Here is a 26,172-nt window from a genome sequence, read left to right on the forward strand (position 1 = left end):
TCTTTGTGTTTCTGTTTCAGAGCAGCGATGTAGGCCAGGGTGAGGTTTGGTTGGTGCTGACAGACCCCAGTCTTCAGGAGGAGCAGCCAGAGAGGCCGTGCAGGCGAACGGCGGCCCTGTGTGTGAGCACTTCCTGTGTGCTCACTTCCTCTGTCCTCGAAGCACTAAATTCCCCCTCCGTCTGTCGCATGTCATTCAGAGATGCCATCAGAGAACATGGTAGAGCCTTTTTGTGACCTGACACGCCATTCAACCATTATGTCATGAGGTGTTTTATCTTACAGGACTGTGTGCACATGTCACCCTAACAGCGGTGGAAAGTCACTAAGTTCATTTACTCATGTACAATTCAGAGATACTTGTACTTTAGCATTTCCATGTTCTGCTACTTTATACTTCTACTTTGATACATTTCAGAGGAACATATTTTACTTTTTTCTTCACTACATTTATCTGACAGCTATAATTACTAGTTATTTGCAACGGTGGAAGAAGTAGTAAAACAATGTAAAAATACTCCATTACAAGTAAAAGTCCTGCATTTACAGTTCAACTTAAGTTAAAGTAAAACAGTGTTATCCGCTTTACCAAAAGTAGAAGTGGTGGTCATGCAGTGATATGTCACCTGTGACTAATACATTATTATGTATCACATTATTAGATTGTTAAATTGGCTAAATTTTTTATTTTTTTATAGGAACAATGGATGAAAAATGTGACAAAGTTAGAGAGAGTAAAATGCTGCTTTCACACTAATGCATCAATATTAACAATCTAATGCCATATATAATATTACATCAGTAACAGGGAGTACTTTTGATACGTTAAAGGTATAATATGCAGCATTTTCCTTAAAAATGAATGTAAAGACTGATACAAAAACAATCCCTCTCAATCATAACTTGAAGTGTGTGGTTGTGTCTGTATCTACAGAGACCCTGCAGCCCTCTAGCTTTGTTTTCCCTTTTCTTCCTATTTTATTGCGTTTTGAACGTTTCTTGGCGTCAGCAAACAGCCTTCGGGTGTAATAACCCTGTGCAGGGTGTGCAACCCGTTCTCATTCCCAGGTTGTCAAATACCGCCGCTGTCACGCCCCTCGGTGTCCTGATACCGAGGCACCTGAGCGTCTATGATACAAAGCGGCGGTATTTAACGACCAACGGATTGTTACATCGCTGTGTGTTTTTATGTGCCTCAGTGTTCCTGCTCTTCGTCTGTCTCCTCTGCTGTGTGCAGAGTGTACAGCTGTCGTTGAGCGGAGCCCGACACACACACACAGAGCAGACAGGCCACAGCGACAGGATCAACAGCCCTTTCTCATTCACAAGGCGTCAAATATCTTTGTCACGGCCATCGGCGTGTGATGCCGCCGCACAAGGCACCCTTTAGCGTCTGTATGAGACGCACCAGGCTTTCCATTAACTACAATGTAAACCCATCTACGGCAATATTAATCGCTCAGGGAAAGTGCTCCAGGAGTGACTGTGGTGATGCACAAAGAGCAAAAAAGCCACACTAAGGGCGGGCAGGAGGGGATGTGGATGGGTACAACAAACACAAGGCTTTCATCCAAGAGACCGCTGTTCATGTCCCGTGTGTGTTAAGTTTCACTTTCACGTTACAATCAGCTGTTTGTTCGTGTCCTGTGTTCACAACATTCTGTTTAATTTTCAATTTACAAACGTAGTACTTTTAAGCCCAACCATGTAGTTTTTTCCTAAACCCAACTACGTGGTTTTGTTGCCTAAACGTAAAGAAACGTATGTGATGAGTTGGGATGAAGTGTGTCCTTCGGCTGCATTCATTCAAAAACCTTCCCACCACAGGGTTGTGCGGCGGTGTGGGTTTGTTTATTTGGCTTTAGAACGTAACCGTCGTGAAACAATAATTTCTCTTATTCACTGCTTTGTTCTTGCTAACACCGCTCCCTCTCTTCAGTCACTCTCTAGCTCACTCGACCATCGCTGCTCTCTCCCTCTGGCTCGTTGAGCCGGAGAGGAGAGGCCAACTTTGAATGATGTGAGCTTACAAACGGCAACCGACAGTGCTACATGGTATACCTTTAAGTACAATTTGTAACATAATGCTTCTGTACCTTTACGTAAAGGGAAACTCTACCGAGTTTACACTTTAAAGTATGGTTACAGGTCTTTGGGAGTACTACTGCATATGTGAAAAAGGTTTTATGAAACCTTTCGTGGTTCCAGAGGGAGCTTCTTCCACCACCCCACCCAAACTAGTCTGCTGGTTTGGGTACGAACACAATCACTATTCTAGTTTGATGCACATTTCCCTCGCAATAATATTTAAATTTCCAAATCCAGGTGTTCTCCAGTGTGTGGAGCAGTCGGTTGTTGAGATGTCAGTCACACAGTCGCTGTCTGAGCCTCAAGCAAAGACTCTGCCCCAACCTGTGACACTGGATCCCCTGAGTCCTGAGATCACACCCAACTCCGTCTGCTCTCTCTCAGGTCAGTCCTTCCCCCCCCCCCCCCTCCCCCTTTCACTGAGCCCTCATCTCAAGTGATTCCTGCAGAACATTCCCGATGTGTTGTTTTCCTCAGGGGAAGAAAACCACTTGTTTTTTTCATATACAAGTTTACAGCTCAGCAAGAGGCCTTGATGTGGCTTCAAGGCATCGCTTTCTGCTGTTTGTTATTCAGTGTCCTCAGGCTCAGTCATTGTTTGGGACCTTAGGGAAATGAAAACACATGAAATTTGGTTGGATTCATGTCAATTCCCATGTCAGTTCTGTCAGTGAAATCAGCGAGCCTGCTCCCCATAAGTATTTAAATTTCAGATGAGGGTGCAAAATTGTAGTGAAAATAAGTTACAGATTGAAGGAACGTAGCATTGTCCCTCCCTAAATCTCTGTTGCTAACATCAAATATGTTGGAAAAAACTTTTTTCTTATAGAAGAACTGATTGTAGGATCACTTAAAAGTACTTGTGAAATATTGCTTTGCTTTCTTTCAAATTATGTAAATTTAAAAAACAGCCTCAATCAGATAATAATCTGCATCTGTCGACTCTGTGTCACAGTTGAGGGCAAAGATCAAACTGTGAACGCTCTTGGTTCTGGCCCATCTGGCCGTACATGTTTGGTCAGGTGGCTGAAAAAAAATAAAACAAACTTATTATCTTTTGGACTCATGCACGAATCGTATCTTCTGGAAATTACCGGTGGAAAAAGGCCCAGACCGGAATGTACAAGAGCAATTTATCAGTGTAAAATTCAGTATCTTATTTACGTCCCTGTGTTTGTGTTTGTGTTTGTGGGGCAGCAGCTCTGGTTGTTAAGTAAGATGGCGTTTAGGCGGGGAGCTCTCTGCTGCGTTTATCACTTCCATCTCAGATAAAAATGAAAGGGATGCGTTTATCTCCAACACCCTGTCACAAACACACACAAACTTTGAAACCTGTGCGTAGATCATTTATCAGTTTCTTCTATTTAAGACGTCAATGTTTTTTCTTTTGGCATCCCCCAGTTGAAAATAACTTAAAAGTAAATTAAAGCCAAGGTGAAAGGTACATTGTGCATTGATGATTTTGCATGTTAATGTTAGATTTGAACACTTTCATATCTGCCTGCAGGGGTAATAGTTGGTGTGGATGAGAACACTGCTTATTCCTGGCCTGCCTGCAACCGCTGTGCAAGTGACAACTTAGAGATGTTAGCTGAAAGACCGTAAGTTTAATCGAAATTGCTTAATGTTCATGCAAACAAACTTCATGGCAAATCAACTTTTATTGTTTTCTTTCCACAGTCAAAACTTCCACTGTGTGTCTTGTAAATCGTCGGTGGAGAAGCCGGACACGAGGATTCAACTGGAAGTGTTTCTGAGTTCTTCGTTAAGTAATTGCACTTTGAAGGTCAAGGTGAGAACAGTGTTATTGGGTTTTAAGGCTATTTTGCTTCCATAACATGTCTTTGTTCAGACAGTGGAAAGAAAACATCCAATATACACATTAATGTGTTTATTCTGCTACTTTGTCTATTTGCTTCTGTAGATTTCTCCAAAATTCACCAAAAGTTAGCATTACATAATGCCTCATTTGCATATTTGAACATAACATTTCAGAAAACTTTTAAAGTTTCATGGTGATATATATCTCGTTTTTTTCTGTAGTGTCTTCAAAATATATTATATATATATTTGTTATCTTTAAAGGCTGTTTTCATAAAATGAGGTTCTTCTCAGACTCTGAGCCAGAAAATCTCCACTTCAGTATCACTTACATAAACCAAACTTACCAGTTTCATTCCGATCTATATTCTGAAGGTTTTTACAGAGGGGTTTGTTCATATATCATTCATAGCCTGATTTATACAACATATTATTCCTAAAAACATGGTGATTCTTTTTAATGGCTATTTTCTGATTTATGGAGCGATAGAAAGAGATATCCAAAATTCCCTCTGTAAAAAATAGGGCTGTCAAAGTTAACGTGATAATAATGCGTTGACGCAAATTCGTTTTAACACCTTGATGATAATAATCACATGCGGTTTGGGACAAGTCATAGTCAAGTCAGCACACTGACACACTGACAGCTGTTGTTGCCTGTTGGGCTTGAGTTTGCCATGTTATAATTTAAGCACATTGTTTATGCTAAATGCAGTACCTGTGAGGGTTTCTGGACAATATGTGTCATTGTTTTGTGTTGTTAATTGATTTACAATAATAAATATATACATACATTTGCATAAAGCAAGCATATTTGCCCACTCCCATGTTGATAAGAGTATTAAATACTTGACAAATCTCCCTTTAAGGTACATTTTGAACAGATAAAAGAGGTGTGAATAATCACGATTAATCATGGACAATCATGCAATTAATCGTGATTAAATATTTGTATCGATGGACAGCCCTAGTTAAAACATTTAACTCTAATATGTTAACAAAATGAAATAAGAATTTTGAACCTGGCTTTATTCAATGTATGCAAATTAGCACATATTTGATAAGATAATGCCTCATTTATCCCCTTAAAACTGACTTTGAATACCAATATTTTGATGGCCACTGAATGGTGAATCAGGCTTCAAAAATGTAAATGCTTTAGGGCTGATCAAGTATTATTTCAAACGGTGTAGCTCCCATGTATTTATAGGAATAGTTTAGCATTTGGGGAAATACGCTTATTCGCTTTTTTGCCGAGTAAGATGAGAAGCTCGATACCGCTCTCATGTCTGTAAATATGAAGCTACAGCCAACAAGTCATGTCTAGAAGGTTACCCACAATTTGGGAAACTTTTGCAAGATGCTTAAGGCTAGGCATTGACCTTGAATGGTTAAGGTTTAAGATCGGACGTCGGGCAGCGAGTCTCGCGAGACTTTTTGCAATTTGCGTGTTACCTTCTAGACACGATCCAGCCAGCAGCCAGTTAGCTTAGCATAAGAGAAAGCCTGGCTCTGTCCAAAGATTAAAACCCAACCTACCAGCTCCTCTGTAGCGCAATAGTTAGCATGTTATATATCATTTGTTTAATCTGTACAAAAGCAGATGTGTAAAAACGATGATTTGCTGTTTTATGGGAAATTATGTGTCAGACTATTTCTTGGTTTGGACCAATAACTTCCTTGGAGTCTACCGGGTTCCTGGCAACTTCACCCAGGCTTTAGCGGTGCTGCTAGGCAGATTTAGTTACCTCTGAACAGAGCCAGGCTAGCCGTTTCCCTCCGCTTCCAGTCTTTGTGCTAAGCTAAGCTAACCGGCTGCTTCACATTTTCGCTTGAGAGTGGTATTGATCTTCTCATCTAATTCTTGGCAAGAAAGCAAACAAGTATTTTTCCCGAAACAACGAATTATCGCTTTAAGCTAGAAAGAAAAGCTTAAGCAGCGACGAGAATATGAAACAAATGTAATATCAGTAGTATGACGGTGCAAAAAAGCTGCAGAGTGGGTTCATAACATTTGACAAACAAGCATCAGTCCTGTTGAAGTTTCCTTGAGCGAGACACTGAATCCTCCCCGGGACGTTCCTGCACATTATAAGGCTGAATAAATAAAATCCTTCACTGTGTGTGTGCATCTGCATGACAGCATTTGTATTATGTAAAAGCTGCCCGTGACTTTGTAATCAGAAAACGAAGTGAGTCAAACTGATAAAACTATCAGCGTTCGTCTTATCAGCCAACTGATATTTCAGCCCCTTCTATCAGTCTGTTACTCACCAGAGCACAGTGTGTATCAGTGCAGCATTTTCAGTTTTTCATTTACAACATTAAGACTATAATTAAAATGACATTAATGGCTCCGAAACTTTTCATCTGTCCCGACAGCTGCAGCCAAAGACGATCATGTCGATCCTGAACACTGCAGCACTGGAGGGCAATGAGGTAGGTTTGCTTTTAGAAACTGTTACATAACTCTGGGCTGAACTGCTGGCTGCATTGATCCTCTGTCAATATGTCCTGAAAGCACTAAAAAGCCTGTTCTGGACTGAACAAGAAAAATCCCTTAGTCATGCCAATCACTGAAGGAATTTGCTGCCAAAATGCTCATGTAATCTTCCACCCACCTCCTGTATTTAGTGATTGTTTTTAAGTTTGCATGCCATTTTTACATTATAATTAATGTCCTATACAACATGCAGGTGGTGGAGCTGTTCATAAGCTTTCAAATACAGCGTTATTTGCATTGTAGGCATTAATGCTGAACTCGTGAACTCCGAATAAATTCTTAGATCAACAGAAATACTGCTGACCAATGTCGGGAGTGCAAAGGTCAGGGCCTTGCAATGCACTCAAATATTCCTGCAGCATCAGCAGATTTTAAAAAGTATTTTTTTCATGTGCATTTAGGATGTTTTATAAAAAAAAAGATGCCTAAAATGGTCGAAACAATTAGTAAATAAAGTGCGTTTCAGTTCCCAGGTTACGACGTGGAGAATGTCCTGGGAAAAGAGGTGGGCCCCCTAGCCGTTTACGTCCGAGTCGTCACCAGGAAACCTGCCCTCTGGATCGGCCTGGAAGAAATCTGCCTGTGAAGCTGTCAGGGCAAGTAGCTAATGATATCAATCCTCAGGCTTCAGTTGGCTCCAAGGATCTTTGCACACTAGGCCCTCGGCCGGAGCCAGTTCAGCCTCCTCTCCAACCCCCCTTCTGGAGGCCTCCCTGACAGCTTGAGGCTGTGCTGAAGTGAACGGCCTGCGAAAGAAGACAAGGTCTTGTTTGTGTTAATGATATGTGATCCTGTGGGCCAGGAGTTGACAGCCCAAGGGTAGACCAGTGGCATGCAGTCTGTCAAAGCAGCACACGTGGTTTCATCAACTTTGGACTCTTTTTTTTTTTTAAAGTGGTCTTTTTTCCCCAACTCATCTACCTCTCTATATTTAAGATTACTGACTGTGTCAATAAAGTTGTATTTTTTGCTGACTCTACTTTTTCTATTTCCTGTTGCATTTTTCTCTCACTTCTTCTATACCAAACTCACACTCCCTCAACATGCAATGACTTACTCACAGACTCACAGGATATTTTCTTGCACCTTTTCAGCAATTTTTATTATAGATTCCATAAACAAAAATGTTTTCCAAGGTTTTTCATACAAACTATATAAAAGATCATGCTCTGGCTCTTATTACAAAGTTTGGAATTATATAAAAACATGTACCATTATAACATCATAATAAATGCAGTGGTAAAAATAATTTAATACAGACAAAAAAAAAATCCCACAAAAAATATGGCAGCAAACATCATATATATATTTTTTTTCCAGTGCCATTATGGTAAGCTTAAAAATACATCTGGTACAGATGGTATAAAAAAAGTCTTTTTTTGAGGTATGTCTCCCTAGAAGCTCAGTTCATATAGAGTATAATGCATCATCACCGGCTCAATGCACTTGTGGAGCCCACAAAGTTGGAGTTGTGAGAGTTGGTGTTGGGCATCTGCTTGAAGAAATCTCTGAGCCCGGACAGCTCTCTGCTTAGCTGCTCGATAGTTTTGTGAAGTCTGTCATTATCAGAGCTCAGTTCAAGCAACTTGTGCTGCATATCCATGTTGCGCCTCTTGGCTTTGTCTCTGCTTTTCCTCACTGCGATATTATTCCTCTCTCGCCTCTGTCGGTACTCCGAGCTGTACCTGTCCACCTTCTTGCCCTTCTCTCTGCCCATCTTGCGCGGTGAAGACTTGGCTGAGGAGCCGCTGGAGCTGGAGAGAGGCTCCGGGGTGGTTGGAGGAGTTGGTTGCCCTGCAGAGAGGAGACTCACAGAGGTCTGAGCACAACTCTCAATCTGGGAAGGCAGAGGTGAAGACATGTCGCTGTCACTCCAGTCGGACTCCTGCTTGATGGGCGCACTAAACGCCACTTTAACCATCCCCATGCCTTCCTTCCTCTCTGCAGCCGCGTATGAGGCCGACAGCTGCTGCATGTCTCCGGGCATCATGTTGTAGAAATCCGCCTTCTCCTGCTTCACAGTGTTGAACAGGTCGAGGAAGAGCTCGTCGTTGCACAGCTCCAGTGTCGGCACCGCAGTCATGGACTCGATGTACTGGCTGAAGTCGATGGCGCTCTCGTCGTCGTACATGGCAGTAGCAGGAGGAGCGACTGCGGTGCTCAGCTCCACCATGGTGGTTCCAGCTCCACCGACCTCGTCGCCTCTGCTGCCCGGCTTGCAGACGCCCTGCTGCGGCTGCGTCTGCTGCGGTAGAGCGCTCAGCTTGGAGGTCTCGTAGAAGTTAGCAGGCTCCATCGCCCAACTCATGTTGCATCGTGGAGACACGCAGTGAGAGTCCAGGCTGTATATGTCACACATGAACACTGGTTGACTTCTTCCACGTGGTTTTTAAAGGATATATAAAGGTGTTATTATGACCCCACAGGTGTGTGTGACAGCTCAGGTAACTTCACTGTCTCTCTGCACGCTTCTCTCTCTATAATAGTAATCTGTGCACCTTTTTGTTGTTGTTGTTGTTTTCTATGTCTGGGTCCTGTCATCGACAACACTTGACACTTCTCTGGGGCAGCTGGACTTTCGCGCAGTGTTTTTGTATCGTTGCCCCATGTGACGTCACACGTACTCCGCCCTCTCACGAGCCAGTCATGTCTAAAAGGACACCACGTGGTGTTGGTTCACTTCCCATTTGAGGAGAGAGAGGGGCGTGCGTGTTGCTCGTGATGCCACCCACCTTTTTTTTTACTACAGATAGTATGAATGGTGCACAGTTGTTTACATCCTGCAGGCTTTGGGAGTTTGGGGTTAAATCTAATTTGTCACCAGCACTATTATAATGTCTGTTGATGGAAGAAGTATTCAGACTGATTTACTTTAAGAAAAAGTAGGGATATTACACTGTAAAAAGTACTCCATTACAAAGTAAAAGCATTTAAAGTAGAGAAGTTTTATCAGCAAAATGTACTTTAAGTATCAAAACTAAAAATGACTCCTAATGCAGAATGTGTTACAGTATATATTATAATATACTGGATCATTATTGCTGATGCATTAACATATACTCTAAGTGGTACTTTCATGTTATAACTACTTTATATACTGCTGGGTAGTTTAAACTGTAAGATCTTAATCTGAAAAGTAACTAGCTGTAAAATACATCTAGTGGAGAAAAAGTACAATATTTCCATCTGAAATGTAGTGAAGTATAAGTATAAAGTAGCAGAGAATGACAATTCTCTTGTAAAGTACCTCATAAACGTACTTACGTACAGTACCTTCCACCATTGGTTTTAAAAGTGGTCGAATATACAAAATAGTATGTGATAAAAGTGATGCTGTAGAGGGTAAAACACCAAAAACAAAGGCAACATACCTACTTGTTTAGGCTCTCATTACATTCATAACTTAGAATACCAAATACGATCATACTGATGTACATAATTAAGTATTCAGACTAATTTACTCAAGTAAAAGTAACAATATTACACTGTAAAAGTACTCAATTACAAAGTAAAAGCATTCAAAATTTAAATTACAGAAGTTTTATCAGCAAAATGTACTTAAAATATCAAAACTAAAAATGACTCATAATGCAGAATGTGTTACAGTATATTATTATATTACTGGATCATTATTGCTGATGCATTAACATAAGTGGTACTTTCATGTTAGATAGATAGATAGATAGATAGATAGATAGTAACTTTATTGATCCCGAGGGAAATTCAAGTTTCCAGCATCACAGTTCCATAGTGCAAAACATGTTAGTAAAAAGGCAGTAAAAAAAAGTAAGTAGTGCAAAGTACAAAGTACAAAAAAATATACCAGATATAAAAATACAAGGAGATGAAGAAAACTGTTAAAACTGAATATATAGTGCAGGGTAACAGCTGTGATACACGACTATTAAAAAAAGCGAATATAGTTCAGAAGACACTGTTAAAAACGAGTATAGTGCAGTGTAACGCCAGTAGCTTTGTCTATGAAAGTGCACTGTGTGTTGTACTACTTTATATACTGCTGGGCAGTTTAATCTGTAACAGTTCTTCAACATTTTAAGTAATAACTGATCACATGTTTTGTTTGTAAAATCTTAATCTGAAAAGTAACTAGCTGTAAAATACATGTAGTGGAGTAAAAAGTACAATATTTCCATCTGAAATGTAGTGAACTACAGGTATAAACGAGCAGAGAATGACAATTCTCTTGTAAAGTACCTCCCAAACGTACTTAAGTACAATACTTTCCACCATTGGTTTTAAAAGTGGTCGAATATACAAAATAGTATGTGATAAAAGTGATGCTGTGGAGGGTAAAACAACAAAAACAAAGGCAACATACCTACTTGTTTAGGCTCTCATTACATTCATAACTTAAAGAGCAACACATTCTCATCCCATCATATGCTGACGCTTTGTCAGACCCCTCTGCGTCACTTTTCGGTCACAATCAACACGTGCTTAATGTTGTGAATTGAACAAAAACATTTGTTTAGGATTAGACCACAAAACCACTTAGTCAGGTTTAGGAAAACTATTATGTTTGTAAAGTGAAAATGACACTGAACGTTGTGAACACGGGACACAAACAAGCATTTAATATTGACGCGGATGGGTTTACATTGTAGTTAATGGAAAGCCCGGTGCGTCTCGTACCATTAATTGCAACCCAAGTTAACACATGCAAGGAATTTGACTAATGTTGTTTGTAGCTCTCAGTTTACCTACTTTATCGTCAGAGAGTAAATTTACAGAGGGATACAAAACCGGAAACACACCAAGATTACAAGCTTAACAAACAAGCTTAACAAATAAGCAAACTTAAACATATACATGCAAACTAACTATCTACAGGTCAAATTGTTACTGTGAGCTGAACATGCAGGCTTATGGTCCAGATAGATGCAGGAATAGATATTGTACAGATAGTTTCTCTATATACAGAGGTGGTTAATGTGCATATGTTGACAGTATACGACAAATACAGTCTACCTACTAGACTAATAGTAGCAGTATCTCTATATTCATTCATGTTTAGGTTACCAAAACCCTTATTTACCCAGTCATCACAAGTTGCTAACATAATTACACTTTATTATACAATAATATTTGATTATAGATAGATTGATAGATACATAGAGTACTTTATTAATCTCAAAGGGAAATTGCACAACACATTTATTAGTCATGTATAAAACTATGAAACAGTGAATGTGGCAGCCGTCAATATTCTGCATATGTACCATTTTATTGCACTGACTAATGTTTACATGGAGAATTGGAGGTGGTTGATGGTACCTCCTTAAGGGACACATGTACTGACAGTTCTCGGAAATGCTCCTGTTTTCCCCCTCAGGAAATGTGCTGTACTTTTCCTCTACTAAAGCCCTGTTTCAAATGGAAATTGCGCCACATGGTGTTCAATGAACGTATACCCGCAGGATAAAGTAAGTAAACAATACTTCATAGATATTTATCACCAAAGAAATGCATAATTAGATAAAACACAGGTGTCACTAATTATATTCAAGTTGTTTTCCTCACACTGCTCATTTGGCAACGAAGACGAGGATTTGATCCACTCACTCTTTAAAATGTCTATTCTGAGTAAATATTTCTCTACTTATCTTGACTGCTTTAACCTGATATAACCTGATTGGAATTGATTTATTCCCAGCATTATCAAACATCTGTGCCTTCTTGGAAAGTTTCAAACTTGTTTGTTGAAAATAAACCGCAGACTATATATATATATTTTTTTTTTTCAATATTATATTTATTGTTTTTTGTTTATTTTGAAACAACAGAACAAACATTCACAAACGTCCCCAATAATATAATTCTCGCTGCAAAGAAACTTAACAAACCTAAACAAATAAAAAGAATATACACCAGTAAACAAAAACAAAATAAAAAAATAAAATAAAATAAAAATATATTTATATATACATATATATATATATACACTGTATACATATATACATACATACATACATACATATATACGCACACGCAGTATATACACATACAAAAACACATATACATATAATCAATAAAACAATAATGTGACTGTATTTGTTAGACCTTTCTTAAAAAATGTGTTTCATCCTAGGATAAAAGCATATCAAAAATATTTATATTTTGGATAAAAAATATATGCACCACGATGAGATAGGCCATGTGATAGGGCTGGGCGATAGGGGAAAAAAATCAAATATCACAATATTTTTGACCAAATACCTTGATATTGATATTCCGATGATATTGTAGGGTTGACTATTGGTGCTTTTACAAAATATTTACACAATGAGATTTTTGATAAATAACCATCAGTAATGTGGATATAATGACTAAGTGGGTAAAGACAAATAATAGAAAAGTCTGGTAAGTTAAAAAAAATTACATTACTGTAATGCAGCCTTAAAAACCAGGAAACGACAACACTTATGACATATTACAATATCCATAATCTAAAACAATATAATGTCTCATATCATGATATAATATTGATATATTGCCCAGCCCTACTATGTGAGCCTATTATTTCTTTGTCTTTCATTTACATGTAATAAAGCAAGGATGAAACCCATTAGACAATGTTTTAATAGTTATTTATTTATATTTATATCTAATTATTAATTACCTATTCTCGGTTGTCATTTTAATTTATTATTATTATATTTTTTTTAAAAATGTATATATATATTTTTTCATGCCATGCTACTATTTACTTTTGTATTTGTGTATTGTGAAGTGTTTCAATAAAGAAAATGTAGAAAAAAAAGGTAATTTATTTTTGGACCAAACCAAATCAGTTTGGGGGTAATAATCAATATTAAGTCACGCGTAGGAAACACAGATCGTATCTTAAATATAATTTAGATAAATACTTGTAATTTAATTTGTATATCACGCTATTTGTGTTATTTATTAAGATATTTTATTTTGTTTATTCAAGTCGCAACGACTGAAACTCAACATGAATCCCCCTCTGCAGTGAAGGACTCGGCCGGAAGGAAAACGATGATCCTGGCATGCTATTGGTCCAAACTTCCCCGCGAAAATTACGTCACTCGCAGTTTCGCGCCATATCTGCAGCACTCGGACGTACACACAAGAAGAGGTAAGAATAGACTTCATTTGACCAACTTATTTCCTTTCAATCTATTAATCGTGTTGATTGAATCACATTTTCAGTTATACACATATTTGTTTGACTGTGCAACAACTTCTAAGCTCACTTTTCAGTGTTAAATCAGGTCAAACAGCTCAGTAAGTTTCATCTTATTGTTTCCTCTGCAGCCACATGTCAAATGGTGGTTATTATCAAGTGACCTAAAACCTTCAATATAAGAAGCAAAAGCACAATAAAAAGTAATTTAACAATCATTTTACACATAAAGAAGTAGCAGCATGGTGTGCTCAAGTATACAAGTTTAAGTAAACTTAAAGCTATTCTACTGAGGTATTGGAAGTTAAGATATTGACGCATAACAATGTGAAGAAAGGTATTTTAACTAAGTGGTCCCAGATAACTGTTTCATTATACTTTTATGTAATTTAAACTAGCTGTATATAATATTTCATTATATGTTTTGCATGTAAAGTGTTGATCTTCAGAGTAACTGTATTGAGTAAAAACAGTGGAGTAAATTATGACAAAATGGAAATATTAAACCACAGTATTGGTAAACAAAACCTACAATCAGCATCAAATAAATGAGAAAAATAACAAGTTCACTAAATGACAAAGGTTATTACAATAAAACAACACTATTTGGGACTCTGAAGGACAAGTCCACACTTTCACAATTTAGCTAAACATCAGAGCCCTCAAATGTTACCAAGTGAATAAACCAGAAAGTATCAAACATATCTGATCTTGGATTCACTGAGGATTATATTTAGCAGGTGTTGTGTTTTACGAAAGTGGAACAAAAAAGGGACAAACCAAATGTCCATATTGCTCTTTTTTATTTACAGGCCCTGCATGGCTGAGCAGACTAATCTAAACAATAATAACCTAGTAAACAAAACAACACGGAGGACAGGAAAGCATTAGAAAAATGTTGAAATACAGTTTTCTATAAATCCAGTAGATCCACCTGCAACAGTCAGACTTGTAAAATATTGTGGCTGCACAAAACAAACTCACTCAAAGTGAGGCTATTTTCCTCCCTGGTCTCCAACGGAAAACAAGCACAGTCAAACAAACCACCTCGACTTTCTTTGGCTGTCAGTTGGCAGATGGTTGAATCCATCCACAGGTGTTATTCTAAAAACCCAACCTGAGAAAGTGCAGTTCTTGTTTTTTATAAATACTGTGGCAGCCGTTCTTTTAGTTAAAAAAATATTTAAATAATTAACTTGAATCTATTTTTCATCTTCAGATATCCCAGCAGCCATGTCTTCCCCAACATCGACTCCTGGTGGCCGCAAGCGAGACAGAAACACCAACCCTTCCACACGTACGTTCATGTGTCCTAAAATGAAACGCTTTGTTCATCAGTTACTTATGAGTTCAGCTGCTGTGCCACTGAGATGATGCATGATTGTTTGTGTACAGTTATGAACTTGTCTCTGTGTCTTGTGTACCGTCAGCCAGCAGCGAGGGCCCCACCTCGCCTCCCTCTCAGCGGCGCAGAGGCCACGACTCCTCCGCCGCCGACCTGATGCCGATGCCCACCTCCCCGGCCACCGACATGCTCAGTCCAGCAGCGCCTCAGGACACTTCTCTGTTCTCCAGTCCTCGACCCTCAGGTACACAACCGCACACAGTGTGCCAAATTTAAGTTTGTTTTTATTTATTCATCACACTTAATGCAAAAAAACATACAACTCGGAGGAGATGCACATGCAATTACACTTTTGTTTTAACACCATTCTTTTGTTTTCATGTCTGTTCTAAACATTGTTTAAGAGACACTTCTTCATTAGTATTACTAAGGTTCAGATAACATAAACATGAGCAGCACACATCAAACATCTCACCTCATTTTACCAATGAACCAACCCCTGTAACTGCAGCATTAACCAAACAATAAACAGATGTGATAGGAATAGAATTACAAATAAATTCAATAAAATAAGTAAAGTAAGAAAAGGGAAAAAAAGGTGACTAGAGGTCTGGCATCTTGCTGGGATTTTTCTCCATGATAAAGACATGTTTTACCCTGTTCCTTCATTGCGCTATGCTGGGGGGTTGTGGCTTCAACCAGGAAACCGTTATCCTTTTTATTTGCTATTAAAAGCAGTAAATTAATTAAATCTCTATCGGTCATATTATCAGGAAGAATAACTGAAAAGTGCTGGATCCAAAGTTAAGTTAATACCCAACACCTGTTTTGAACGTTTACTACAGAATTCAAGGAGCTTTGGGCAATCTCAAATTATGAATGAAGTCCCCGTCCAGTCCACAACCCCTCCAACATCCTTCAGATGTATTACTACATTTTGGAGTGATAGATGGAGTGGAGATTTTTCTTCAGATTTAAGTCTATGGCCAGTTTATCCAAATGAAACACAGGGATGTTTTAATTTTCTTTGTTTTGTAACAGTCCTACCCAATGAAGTGGACATGAGCTCCCCTCTGATGTACGGGACCCCCAGCTCCAGGGTTGAAGGGACCCCTCGCAGTGGAGTGCGTGGCACGCCAGCCAGACAGCGTCCTGATCTGGGGTCAGTCAGTAAGGCTCCACAAGTCGATCTTCAGTCTGAGCCGGTCAGTGGACGAGTCCAGAATATTATTTACATTGTGTTGGTCATTTATTGTAATTGCATGAAATCGTTCAGACTTATTAAAGTTAATAAGGATGATAAACTTAAAACCACATTAGTTAACACTCTTTTTACGTTTTTCTTTCCGCAGCCGAGTGCTGATGGCGCCGTAGCCAGCGAGCCAAGCGCAGGCCAGAGACTGGTGATCTGGGGGACTGACGTCAACGTTGGGACCTGCAAGGAGAAGTTTCAGGTATGAAATCTTACATTTCAGCTATTGTAAGATATTCCCCATTCTTAGTTAGAGGAGTTAATTGTTTGTGTGCTTTGCGTCACTTTGCTTTCAGAGGTTCCTGCAGAGGTTCATCGCCCCGACCTCCACTGAAGACGAGAACGCTGGTCTGGACGTGAACGAGCCTTTATACATGCAGAAGCTGGAAGAGGTAGTGCACCTTATTTATCTGTTTATTTCATTATGGTCTGTGGTTCGATTTAGGCCGATCTATACTTTGGTTTAAGTCAGACTAAACAGTGTTTTTAAATCAGATTTATTCATGTGTATTGTCTGGCCATGTTTGCCTTTTTATTATACAGGAAATGAGGGGGCGAGATGGAGGGCACCCCGCACAGTGATGATTAAGTCTCACAGGAAATCTCAGCTTTTAAGTCTGTCTTGGATATGAATATTTCTCCTGTTTTGTCTCACAGATCAGTGTTGTCGGTGATCCAGTCCTGAATGTGAATTGTCTGCATGTGCAGTCCTTTGATGCAGAACTTTACAGGCAGCTCGTCTGCTACCCACAGGTAATGTCCTATGTTTTATAATTACCTCATGTGCATTACAAAGTCAGTTTGGACAATTTTGATCCCAAAACTTTCCTGCACCACAGTCATTTTTTAAGGGTAAGAGGTACTTTGGGGTAAAAATTCTCTGATTCCAGCTTCTTAAATGTGAATATTTTCTGGTTTCTTTACTCCTCTATGATAGTAAATTGAATATCTTTTGAGTTGTGGACAAAACAAGACATTTGAGGATGTCACCTTGAGCTTTGGGAAACACTATATGGACATTTTTCACCATTTTCTAACATTTTATCACAATACAAACATGAGAGAATTCATGAATAACCTACACATATTGTTATACTTTAACAGCAGGATGTTGTAAGCATCTGTTTTCAGCATCTTTGTCTCGCTGTTAAAGTTTAAATTGCACTTTATTTCTCTGGTGTCTGTCTGAGAGTATAGCGATGCTAATAAGTGAGTCATTTGTTCCGTTTTGCAGGAAGTCATCCCAACCTTCGACATGGCAGTCAATGAGCTTTTCTTTGAGCGTTTCCCAGACTCCATCCTGGAGTTCCAGATCCAAGTCCGCCCCTACAACGCCGTGAAAACCAGAAACATGAGGAACCTGAACCCAGAAGGTGTGTGAATTCATTCATCCAGCCCACGTGAGGTGGAATCACACTCTATTAGGGCTACCGTACCACGATGTTTCATCCCGTATTTAGAGTGGGATTTTTTTGCGAATATTGTTCCACGCTTTGCTAAAATGTGAGGTATCAGCTCCGGGCTAAAGCGTCTGTGTGCCTTATGTGTTGCCTCCCCTCAGACATCGATCAGCTGATCACCATCAGCGGCATGGTGATTCGCACCTCGCAGCTCATCCCCGAGATGCAGGAGGCGTTCTTCCAGTGCCAGGTGTGCGCCTTCAGCTCCCGTGTGGAGGTGGATCGCGGTCGCATCGCCGAGCCGGCTGTGTGCCGCAACTGCAACACCACCCACAGCCTGGCGCTCGTTCACAATCGCTCAGTCTTTTCAGACAAACAGATGGTGAGCGCTCCGACAGGATTGATAATGGGGGCAGATTGCTTACACCTAAATCCCAGAATATGTCGAGTGGTAATTAGTGGCGTGTCGCCGTCGAGGTCATGACATCTGTTCATTCATCGATCTTGTTTTTACAACAGGTCAAAATTCAAGAGTCTCCTGATGACATGCCGGCTGGTCAGACGCCTCACACAACTATTGTCTACGCTCACAATGACCTGGTTGATAAAGTGCAGCCAGGAGACCGCATAAACATCACCGGTAAGACTTCCTACATCTCTGCTGCTAGGGCGGCAGCAAATGAGTATTTTCATTATTGATTAATCTGCCTGTTATTTTATTTTCTATTATCGTTTGGTCTATAAAATGCCACAAAAGAGCCAAAAGGGTCCAACAAGCTGCCCAAAATCCATAAAAAATCAGTGTTTAGTGATTTAAAACAGCAAATCCTCACAAATTAGAAGCTGGAGCTAAAGAATATTTCAATTTTTGTGCTTGAAAAATGACTTAAAACAATTGATTATCTTATTAGAATTGTTACATATTAGCTTTCTGGCAGTAGACCAGTTATTTAGGCTCTAATGTAGTCTATGAAATGTGATAAAATTGTGAAAAATGACATAATTGTATATAATCCCAATATAACATTTTCATATTTCTTCTTTTGTCAGTCATAGACATCCTAACAGCTTCCCATATGTCCCCGCAGGTGTCTACAGAGCAGTCCCGATGCGCGCCAACCCCCGTCAGAGCAACGTGAAGTCGGTGTACAAGACTCACATCGACGCCATCCACTTCCGCAAGACAGACGAGAAGCGCCTGCACGGTTTGGACGAGGACACCGAACAGAAGCTCTTCACCGAAGACCGAGTGCAGACCCTGAAGGAGCTGGCAGCCAAGCCAGACGTCTACGAACGCCTCTCCTCAGCCCTCGCGCCCAGCATCTACGAGCATGAGGACATCAAGAAGGTGTGTGAATGGATGCGAGCCAGAAACATGAGCGTTAACCTGTACGAGCACCCAGTAACGAGAGTAATCGCTACACCGACTCTCTCACTGATTTGCCAATAACACTCTGGTTATTGCATTTAATTTTCCAACATGCATTTTTGAGAAAAGACAACAGAAATCTGAGACGCTTAACAACATTATTGACTCCATTATCGTAGCTGAACTAGTTCTCTCCAGCTGCCTCACTGGGACACGTTGAGGACATCTTGTTTCACCTCTGCTTTTCCTGCTATGACCAGTTGAAACGTCTTTTTAACGTCACTAGAATCATTAATCATCATTCATATTATTAGTCACGCTGGTGTGTTTTTCTGCTGTGGGCAAGTCAATTTAAGGTTGAGAAGAAATCCAGTTAATGAGGCGTTTTACACCCAAATTAAGATAATAAGATAAAGTTGATAACGTAAGTATAATGATGTATCGCTTGAATCGGAGTTAATGCGCTCCTGACAGAATGAAATACCATCATTTTAATGGCCGTAGGTACGGCTTCAGGCCCTCTCAGGCAGAGCAAAGAGAAAAGGTATATTAAAACCCTTTGAGTCCACACTGAGTAGGAGGCAATCATGAAACCAGACCGATTACACCGGTCATATTTCCTGAGTTTCAAACCTTTTCTCTTATCTGTAATCTGACATTATTTAGGATATGCAATCTGTCCATTTCCCGGAGACAAAGTCTGGAAAAGTCGGCACTCGTGTGGTTTTAAAAAAAAAAAAGCAAAAGAATGGCCTCATCTCTTGACCGCTGACTCGTTCATCAGAGGTTTTATGTTGTGCGATACTGTATCGATTCTCCAAAAAACAAATCGATCTTTCGGAGGTTGTAGCGGGTTAAAGGTTAGAGTGAAGATACTGGCATCATATGAAACTAGAAAAACCCTAAGGAATCCGTTGGTACCAACCATGTCATACTAGTTTGTCGCGAAGGAGGCTAAATAAAGCTCCAAAACTTGCGCTAAATTTTGGCGAGGAAAAACTGTCGTGGCCATTTTCAAAGGGGTCCCTTGACCTCTGACCTCAAGATATGTGAATGAAAATGGGTTCTATGGGTACCCACGAGTCTCCCCTTTACCGACATGCCCACTTTATGATAATCACATGCAGTTTGGGGCAAAAACCATGCAGTAATTTGCATGCAGTATAAATGTGTTTTTTTGCCTATTCTAAAACGGTGTGTTCTTTATACCATGACAGTTTACAGATTTCAAAAATCGCAATATATCACCTTGCTTACAATATCGCAATATATTGAATCGTTTCCCCAGTATCATGATACGTATCGTATCGCCGCCGAAGCCTTACATTATGTTACGATAACCAATATCCTAGGGGATGACTTTTGAGTATGTATTTCCCTCTCTGTTGGTTCCAGGGCATTTTGCTGCAGCTGTTCGGCGGCACCCGTAAAGACTTCAGTCAGACCGGCCGGGGCAACTTCCGCGCAGATTTGAACATCCTGCTCTGCGGAGACCCCGGCACCAGTAAGTCCCAGCTGCTGCAGTACGTCTTCAACCTGGTGCCGCGCGGCCAGTACACGTCGGGGAAGGGCTCCAGCGCCGTGGGTCTCACCGCCTACGTGATGAAGGACCCGGAGACCAGGCAGCTGGTCCTGCAGACCGGAGCTCTGGTGCTGAGCGACAACGGCATCTGCTGCATCGACGAGTTCGACAAAATGAGCGACAGCACGCGCTCCGTGCTGCACGAGGTCATGGAGCAGCAGACCCTCTCTATTGCCAAGGTGTGTTTGACAGTATTTGAAACAAGTATAGGCAGATGTGATGAAATGTTTTTAAGTTACAAAAGTTCTCACTCTGTTTTTTTGTTTTTTTTGTCTGTCTACAGGCTGGAATTATTTGCCAGCTGAACGCCCGTACCTCTGTGTTGGCCGCTGCTAACCCCATTGAATCTCAGTGGAACCCCAAAAAGACCACGATTGAGAACATTCAGCTGCCTCACACACTGCTGTCCAGGTGAGTCAGCATCAGTCAGCACCATCGCAACTGAAACACCAGTTAAAATGTTGCTAAAAAGGTTGGTCGTTTTGTAAATTGGCAGCATTTGTCAGCAGTAAGAGAAGTCTGGCAATCAGCACTTTGATACAGTGAGTTTTCAGTTCAGACGGATAAATTAACCCAATAATGGCTTCTGTCCGACTACAGTATTGTGGTACTTAAAAAAACAACAACAACACATGTATAACTTACGTTTGTATAGTTCGGTGTTTGCCGTTTCAATCGCAACCGCTGCAGCTTCCTTGCCCGCCATTTTCACAACTTTGAAATAGGTTGGTGGCTCCTCCCCTTCCGCTACGTAGTAAAGATGACGACCGTTCAGGCTGAGAAGTGTCCCACACTCAACATCCGGGTACTTAGAGTGCACTGCATATTGCCATACTTCTCTGTGTGAACGCGCTTACGCACTCAAATTAGCAAGTGTAAGTACGGAACTACGCAAATTGAAACACAGCGTAGGTGAGTCGATAAGCATAATGAGTCAATACAGTAAAAAGTAAAATGAGGAAAAGCCTTAAAGTTGTCAATCGAACCCTTTTGGTCCAGCTTTTTTGACATTGCCTCAAGTCATTACCTCGAATCTAAAGCTAAATCCTTCACTAATCATCCTCTGCTCATTTTAATCAACAGTGATCCTCACTGCAACTCAGAAACTCTTTTCTTTTTTCCACTCATTACAGCAAAAAGAAAATAATACTCACATATTTGAAGAAAACTACTGTCTGTCCCTACTGTTCAAAATGTGACAGGTTGACTTAATACCTCACATTTACACACAAGCTCTAAAGGCAACCTCTTAATTAGTACCTTGCAGCTTGAAATGAGAAGGGCTTTGTAATATTTCACAGTATCATACAAATGTGATTAATAGGACATTCAGGCATGTTATGGTGTCTAGTCTCTTTGTTGCCTTTTTTCTTTTCCTGCATTATTATTATTACTGCTCTTATTGTAACTTAACTGACTGAATGTCACGCAGATACTTTAACATCCTTTAGCTTTACAATTCTCAAGGCCTTTACACAAACAACAAGAAAATGCAAAATACTCGCCTGCAAATATTATCTGTCCAGGGCCTTTTATTGTGAAAGGTAAGAACAGAAGGAGTGGATCTGATCTACGCTGCCTTTGTCAAGGTTGAAAGGAGTAATAAAGTTTGCTGTCCCGGTTCAGGCTACAGAGTGTCTGTGTTGTCGTTTCATAAATATAGGCGCAACTCAACCCGTTCCGCACAACTTGATTGGTTGATGCCTTTATCAGAAAAAAGAAGTTTTTTAGACGCGTAATATTCACATTCTGTGTGAAGTACTCATGACAAAAACAGCAGTTTGAAAAATATATTGACGTGACAATTAATCGCACAAAAAGGTGTGTAAAGGCCTTTAAACTGAGCAACAACTGAATAATTTGTGTCTTAGATGAAGAAAACGGCTCAATAAAAAGCTCAGGTAAACGTTGAGAAAGAGGAACTACAGTTTATTACAGTATACAGGACATCAAACCTCATCCTTTATGCGGTATGTCTTTATGGTTTTGTTTCTCAGTTGTCACATTACTGGTTTTTAACATCCTGCTCCCATCAGGTTTGACCTCATCTTCCTGATGCTGGATCCCCAAGACGAGGCTTACGATCGCCGGCTGGCCCACCACCTGGTGGCGCTGTACTACCAGAGCGAGGAGCAGATTGAGGAGGAGTACCTGGACATGGCTGTGTTGAGGGACTACATTGCATATGCACGGACGTACATCACTCCGAGGCTGTGTGAGGAGGCCGGCCAGGCTCTCATTGAGGTTTGTTTTCCACAATTTAATGTACATTAAGTTGAATATTTGCAGAAAGCTTTGCCTAATAACATAACAGTCCAGTAATATTAGTTAGACATCAGCTCTCAACTGACCTTGTGCACGCCGGTCCTCAGGCTTACGTAGACATGAGGAAGATCGGCAGCGGTCGGGGGATGGTGTCCGCCTACCCCAGACAGCTGGAGTCCCTGATCCGCCTGGCAGAGGCCCACGCCAAGGTGCGCTTCTCCGAGAAGGTGGAGACCATCGACGTGGAGGAGGCCAAGCGGCTGCACAGAGAGGCTCTCAAACAGTCGGCCACTGACCCCAGAACAGGATTCGTTGACATCTCTATTCTCACAACAGGTATGCACCTCGTGAATATTAATGTTTTGGATGCATTTAGAATAATAGCAACTATTTATGGAGGCCATGACACTGGGTAAGAATTAATACTAAAAGGAACACTCCCATCCAAAATCTTATTATTATCAAATACTGGTCTTGGTAGTTTTGTGACCGTATATCGCAGCTGCTTGATAATTGTTTAATTTTTTTTCAAGCAAAAGTGAGAAAAATGTACTGGTTCCAGCCTCTCAAATGCGAAAATGTGCTGTTTTTAGAAAACTGAATATCTTGGGGTTTTGGACTGTTGGTCGATCAAAAGAAGCAATTTGAAGATGTAATCTTGGCTGAGTCCGAAATCGCATACTGTGCACTAAGTACCCAGTATGTGTACCATCAACGAACATGTTTTTCTGTGAATAAACGGCAGTATGTATCTTTTCGGACACACTCGACTGTAATTTACGCCGTCACTCCCTGAGAGCCTCCTTGCCAGTTGGAGATGTGTAACCATGGTAACCCGTGGCAACCTCATGTGACCAAAACGATGATTTGTCAGAATCAAAGTCTGAACTAATGTTTTTAAAATATATGCTGCCTAGCAAAGTGAAATCTTACTGTACTATACTTTCACTCAAATTGAAGTGTTATTGACGTCTGTTGTGAAAGTTATCGTCACTACAGCATTGCATTGTGGGATAATCATTAGTTGCAGTCCAACGGTTTATTTGAGTGTATTATTAATTTGTGACTCCAGGTATGAGTGCCACCGCCCGCAAGCGCAAGGAGGAGGTCGCCCAAGCCCTGAAGAAACTGATCCAGGCCAAAGGAAAGACGCCAGCCATGAAATACATGCAGCTGCTTGATGATCTCAGAGGACAGTCTGAAACTGTAAATATGTTTATATTTTTTGCCTTTAATTGTACTACCTTTTGAAATCAATTCAAAATTAATTATATATATACATTGTCCATTTTTATCAACACCCCCACTTCCTTTAATGACTTCCCCCGTTGTCACGTTGTTTTCAGGCGATCACTAAGGAGCTGTTCGACGAGGCGCTCCGAGCCCTGGCTGACGAGGATTACTTGACGGTCACTGGAAAGACCGTTCGTCTCCTCGCCTAAGGAACACCCTGCAATTATGTACAGTCCTTAATTTTATATCCTATCCTGTTTCGACCTCTTTCTCTCGTGCTGTAAAAATATTTTGTATAATAGAACCACCATGTGTTTTCTGGCCGTATTAGATGTTTGAATATCCTGCAATTTAGAGACGCAATTCAGAACAACCGTGAGACTCATTCAAACTATTGTGTCCTGTTGTGGTTAAAAAAAAAAAAAAGAAACAAAACACATACTAGCAATTAATAGAGCTAATATTTAAAAGTGCTTGTATTTCATGTTTGTCTGTTTTCAAGTAACGCTCTTGCTGATTTTGTGTTCTGTTATGGTAAAAAGCTCTTTTGTTCCAGCTTGTACATTGTAATGAGTTGAGTCAGTCTCTTATTGTTTCCACAGAGATGAATTGTCCTTGTAGCTCACATTGACTACTTGTTAAAAGATGGAAAATAAAATGTTGCTCACTGAAAATGCTTTGATTTTTTTTTTTATTCAGCAGTGGTAAGTTGAATTAAATTCCAGTGTTCCCATTATATTATCCTAAATGTTGAAATCAAATGTATCTGCATTGCACTGTGGCAGTAGTTGGTTAGACAGGGGTATGTGAATGATATTAGCTGACAGGAAGTAAGCATGGACCCAAGCTGTTGCCTAGCAATGCAATTCTGTTGAAGAAAGAATTGAACAGCAGACGGTATGAGAGAAATTAAGCATTTTTTTTAACATTAAACATGTTAACGTAATCTAGCTGAAACACAAAATACAAGTGTGACCCTAAAAACGAACATAAGTTTATTTGTAGAGCACTTTTCAAGCACAAAGTGCTTGAAAAGGAAATTCACATAATGTACAACAGAACACTGAAACATAAATAATTAAATAAAAACAATAGAATGGAAAAATAAAGAAACAAGCATAAGACAGGACCTTTAAGAATTTAACTCAGTTGGAGAAGGCATCGTCTACTTTAAAAGCCTTAAAAAAAACTTTTCAACTCTGCCTCTGGGGGCTCCATCTTTCATGTTTGTTTGTTTAAACCCATAAAACTTTATCTAACGGATTCAAACGGAAGAGTTTTCTACTCCGTCACTAGCAGTCGGTTTCATTTGAACATCCTGTTGCTATAGCAACTACCACTGGAACAGTTCCGTATGGCAGTCGTACGTTTTGTCTCATCAGTGACCAAACAAACTTCACACGTAACTTTTATTTACTTCTCAAATGAGCATTATCTGTAAGTGCTCTTTTAAATGTGGCTTTTTGTGATTTGTGAATTGAAGAAATCGAAACCTTTATGAACTTTGTGTTTTGACTACTCCAACCGATAATGAGGAAGTGTTTCTTCCTCCTGATATGTAGCTAACTCATTGGACAGAAAGTTTGTTGTGAATCCAGTTTCCTTGTTACTGCTAATTCTTATTTTTTACAACACATTTGGTCAAGCTTTGGCAGTTTTGACCTCCTCATTCAGAGTTTTTCCCTTTGTCCTTACTCCATGGAAGTTGGTGAAGAAATAGAAATCCCTGCTCTGCTTTGTGGTTGTGATTTGTCAATTTAGCTTTTATGCCATCAATTTACTGCTAAGCTATAGCCAATATTATCTGAGGCTAGCTAATGTGTAGCTTATAAGCCATAATTAGCAGCAGTTAGCTAATTAACTGATGGGCTAATGTATTTTACTGTTTAAAGTGTTACTCTTGTGGACTCATTTAATTACTGTTTTGTACTTTTAAGGACTAATAGGCCTATCACACACACTTTAATAGGCTACTCTATCAAAAAGTAAGCACAGCTAAGCCAGGTATACCATTCTGTGGGCCTATAAGGCAAGAATACTTATTACACTATTCTTTAGTGTATAAAGATTAAGTACAAGTAAGCCTCTAAGCCAAGTATACTCCGACGTTTCTGTATACTTGTCAGTATAAGCCAAGTGAACTTAGA

General features: G+C 39.9%; 3 protein-coding genes across 4 annotated transcripts in view; 2 read left to right on the forward strand and 1 right to left on the reverse strand.

The window, feature by feature from the left end:
- Positions 1-7,390, forward strand: part of spidr (scaffold protein involved in DNA repair) — a 42,622-nt gene extending 35,232 nt beyond the window's left edge. The window contains exons 15-20 of the mRNA XM_074651523.1: positions 21-219; positions 2,325-2,471; positions 3,595-3,688; positions 3,768-3,879; positions 6,291-6,347; positions 6,878-7,390. Coding sequence (XP_074507624.1) covers positions 21-219; positions 2,325-2,471; positions 3,595-3,688; positions 3,768-3,879; positions 6,291-6,347; positions 6,878-6,997 — 729 coding nt within the window. The 3' untranslated portion in view covers positions 6,998-7,390. The remainder of the gene's footprint in view (positions 1-20; positions 220-2,324; positions 2,472-3,594; positions 3,689-3,767; positions 3,880-6,290; positions 6,348-6,877) is intronic.
- Positions 7,391-7,486: 96 nt separating this feature from the next.
- On the reverse strand, positions 7,487-8,973 carry cebpd (CCAAT enhancer binding protein delta). Its single transcript, XM_074651524.1, has one exon. It carries the CDS (start codon positions 8,768-8,770, stop codon positions 7,841-7,843), a length of 930 nt encoding a protein of 309 aa, XP_074507625.1. The 5' UTR covers positions 8,771-8,973; the 3' UTR covers positions 7,487-7,840.
- A 4,432-nt stretch (positions 8,974-13,405) lies between these two features.
- mcm4 (minichromosome maintenance complex component 4) lies at positions 13,406-24,699 on the forward strand. 2 transcript variants are annotated; one of them, XM_074651525.1, is made up of 17 exons: positions 13,406-13,531; positions 14,799-14,876; positions 15,010-15,168; positions 15,966-16,129; positions 16,277-16,378; positions 16,473-16,568; positions 16,834-16,929; positions 17,411-17,549; positions 17,738-17,958; positions 18,096-18,216; positions 18,665-18,924; positions 20,341-20,706; positions 20,811-20,938; positions 22,564-22,771; positions 22,900-23,128; positions 23,865-23,998; positions 24,139-24,699. In XM_074651525.1, the coding sequence occupies exons 1-17, from the start codon at positions 13,432-13,434 to the stop codon at positions 24,232-24,234; spliced, it is 2,697 nt and encodes an 898-aa protein (XP_074507626.1). In that variant the 5' UTR covers positions 13,406-13,431; the 3' UTR covers positions 24,235-24,699. The 2 variants fall into 2 exon arrangements, with proteins under 2 accessions (XP_074507626.1, XP_074507627.1); XM_074651526.1 differs by lacking the exon at positions 13,406-13,531 and adding an exon at positions 13,543-13,680.
- The last annotated feature ends 1,473 nt before the right edge of the window (positions 24,700-26,172 follow it).

This window comes from Sebastes fasciatus, chromosome 11 (genome assembly GCF_043250625.1).
Source record: "Sebastes fasciatus isolate fSebFas1 chromosome 11, fSebFas1.pri, whole genome shotgun sequence".
In the NCBI taxonomy this organism is placed as follows: domain Eukaryota; kingdom Metazoa; phylum Chordata; class Actinopteri; order Perciformes; family Sebastidae; genus Sebastes; species Sebastes fasciatus.

Coding starts and splice junctions, on each gene's coding strand:
- mcm4 (XM_074651525.1), top strand. CDS start 13,432: ATGATCCTGGCATGCTATTGGTCCAAACTTCCCCGCGAAAATTACGTC. Junction 18,925..20,340: donor AGCATGAGGACATCAAGAAG/GTGTGTGAATGG, acceptor TGTTGGTTCCAG/GGCATTTTGCTGCAGCTGTT. Junction 23,999..24,138: donor TCAGAGGACAGTCTGAAACT/GTAAATATGTTT, acceptor CGTTGTTTTCAG/GCGATCACTAAGGAGCTGTT.
- cebpd (XM_074651524.1), bottom strand. CDS start 8,770: ATGTGTGACATATACAGCCTGGACTCTCACTGCGTGTCTCCACGATGC.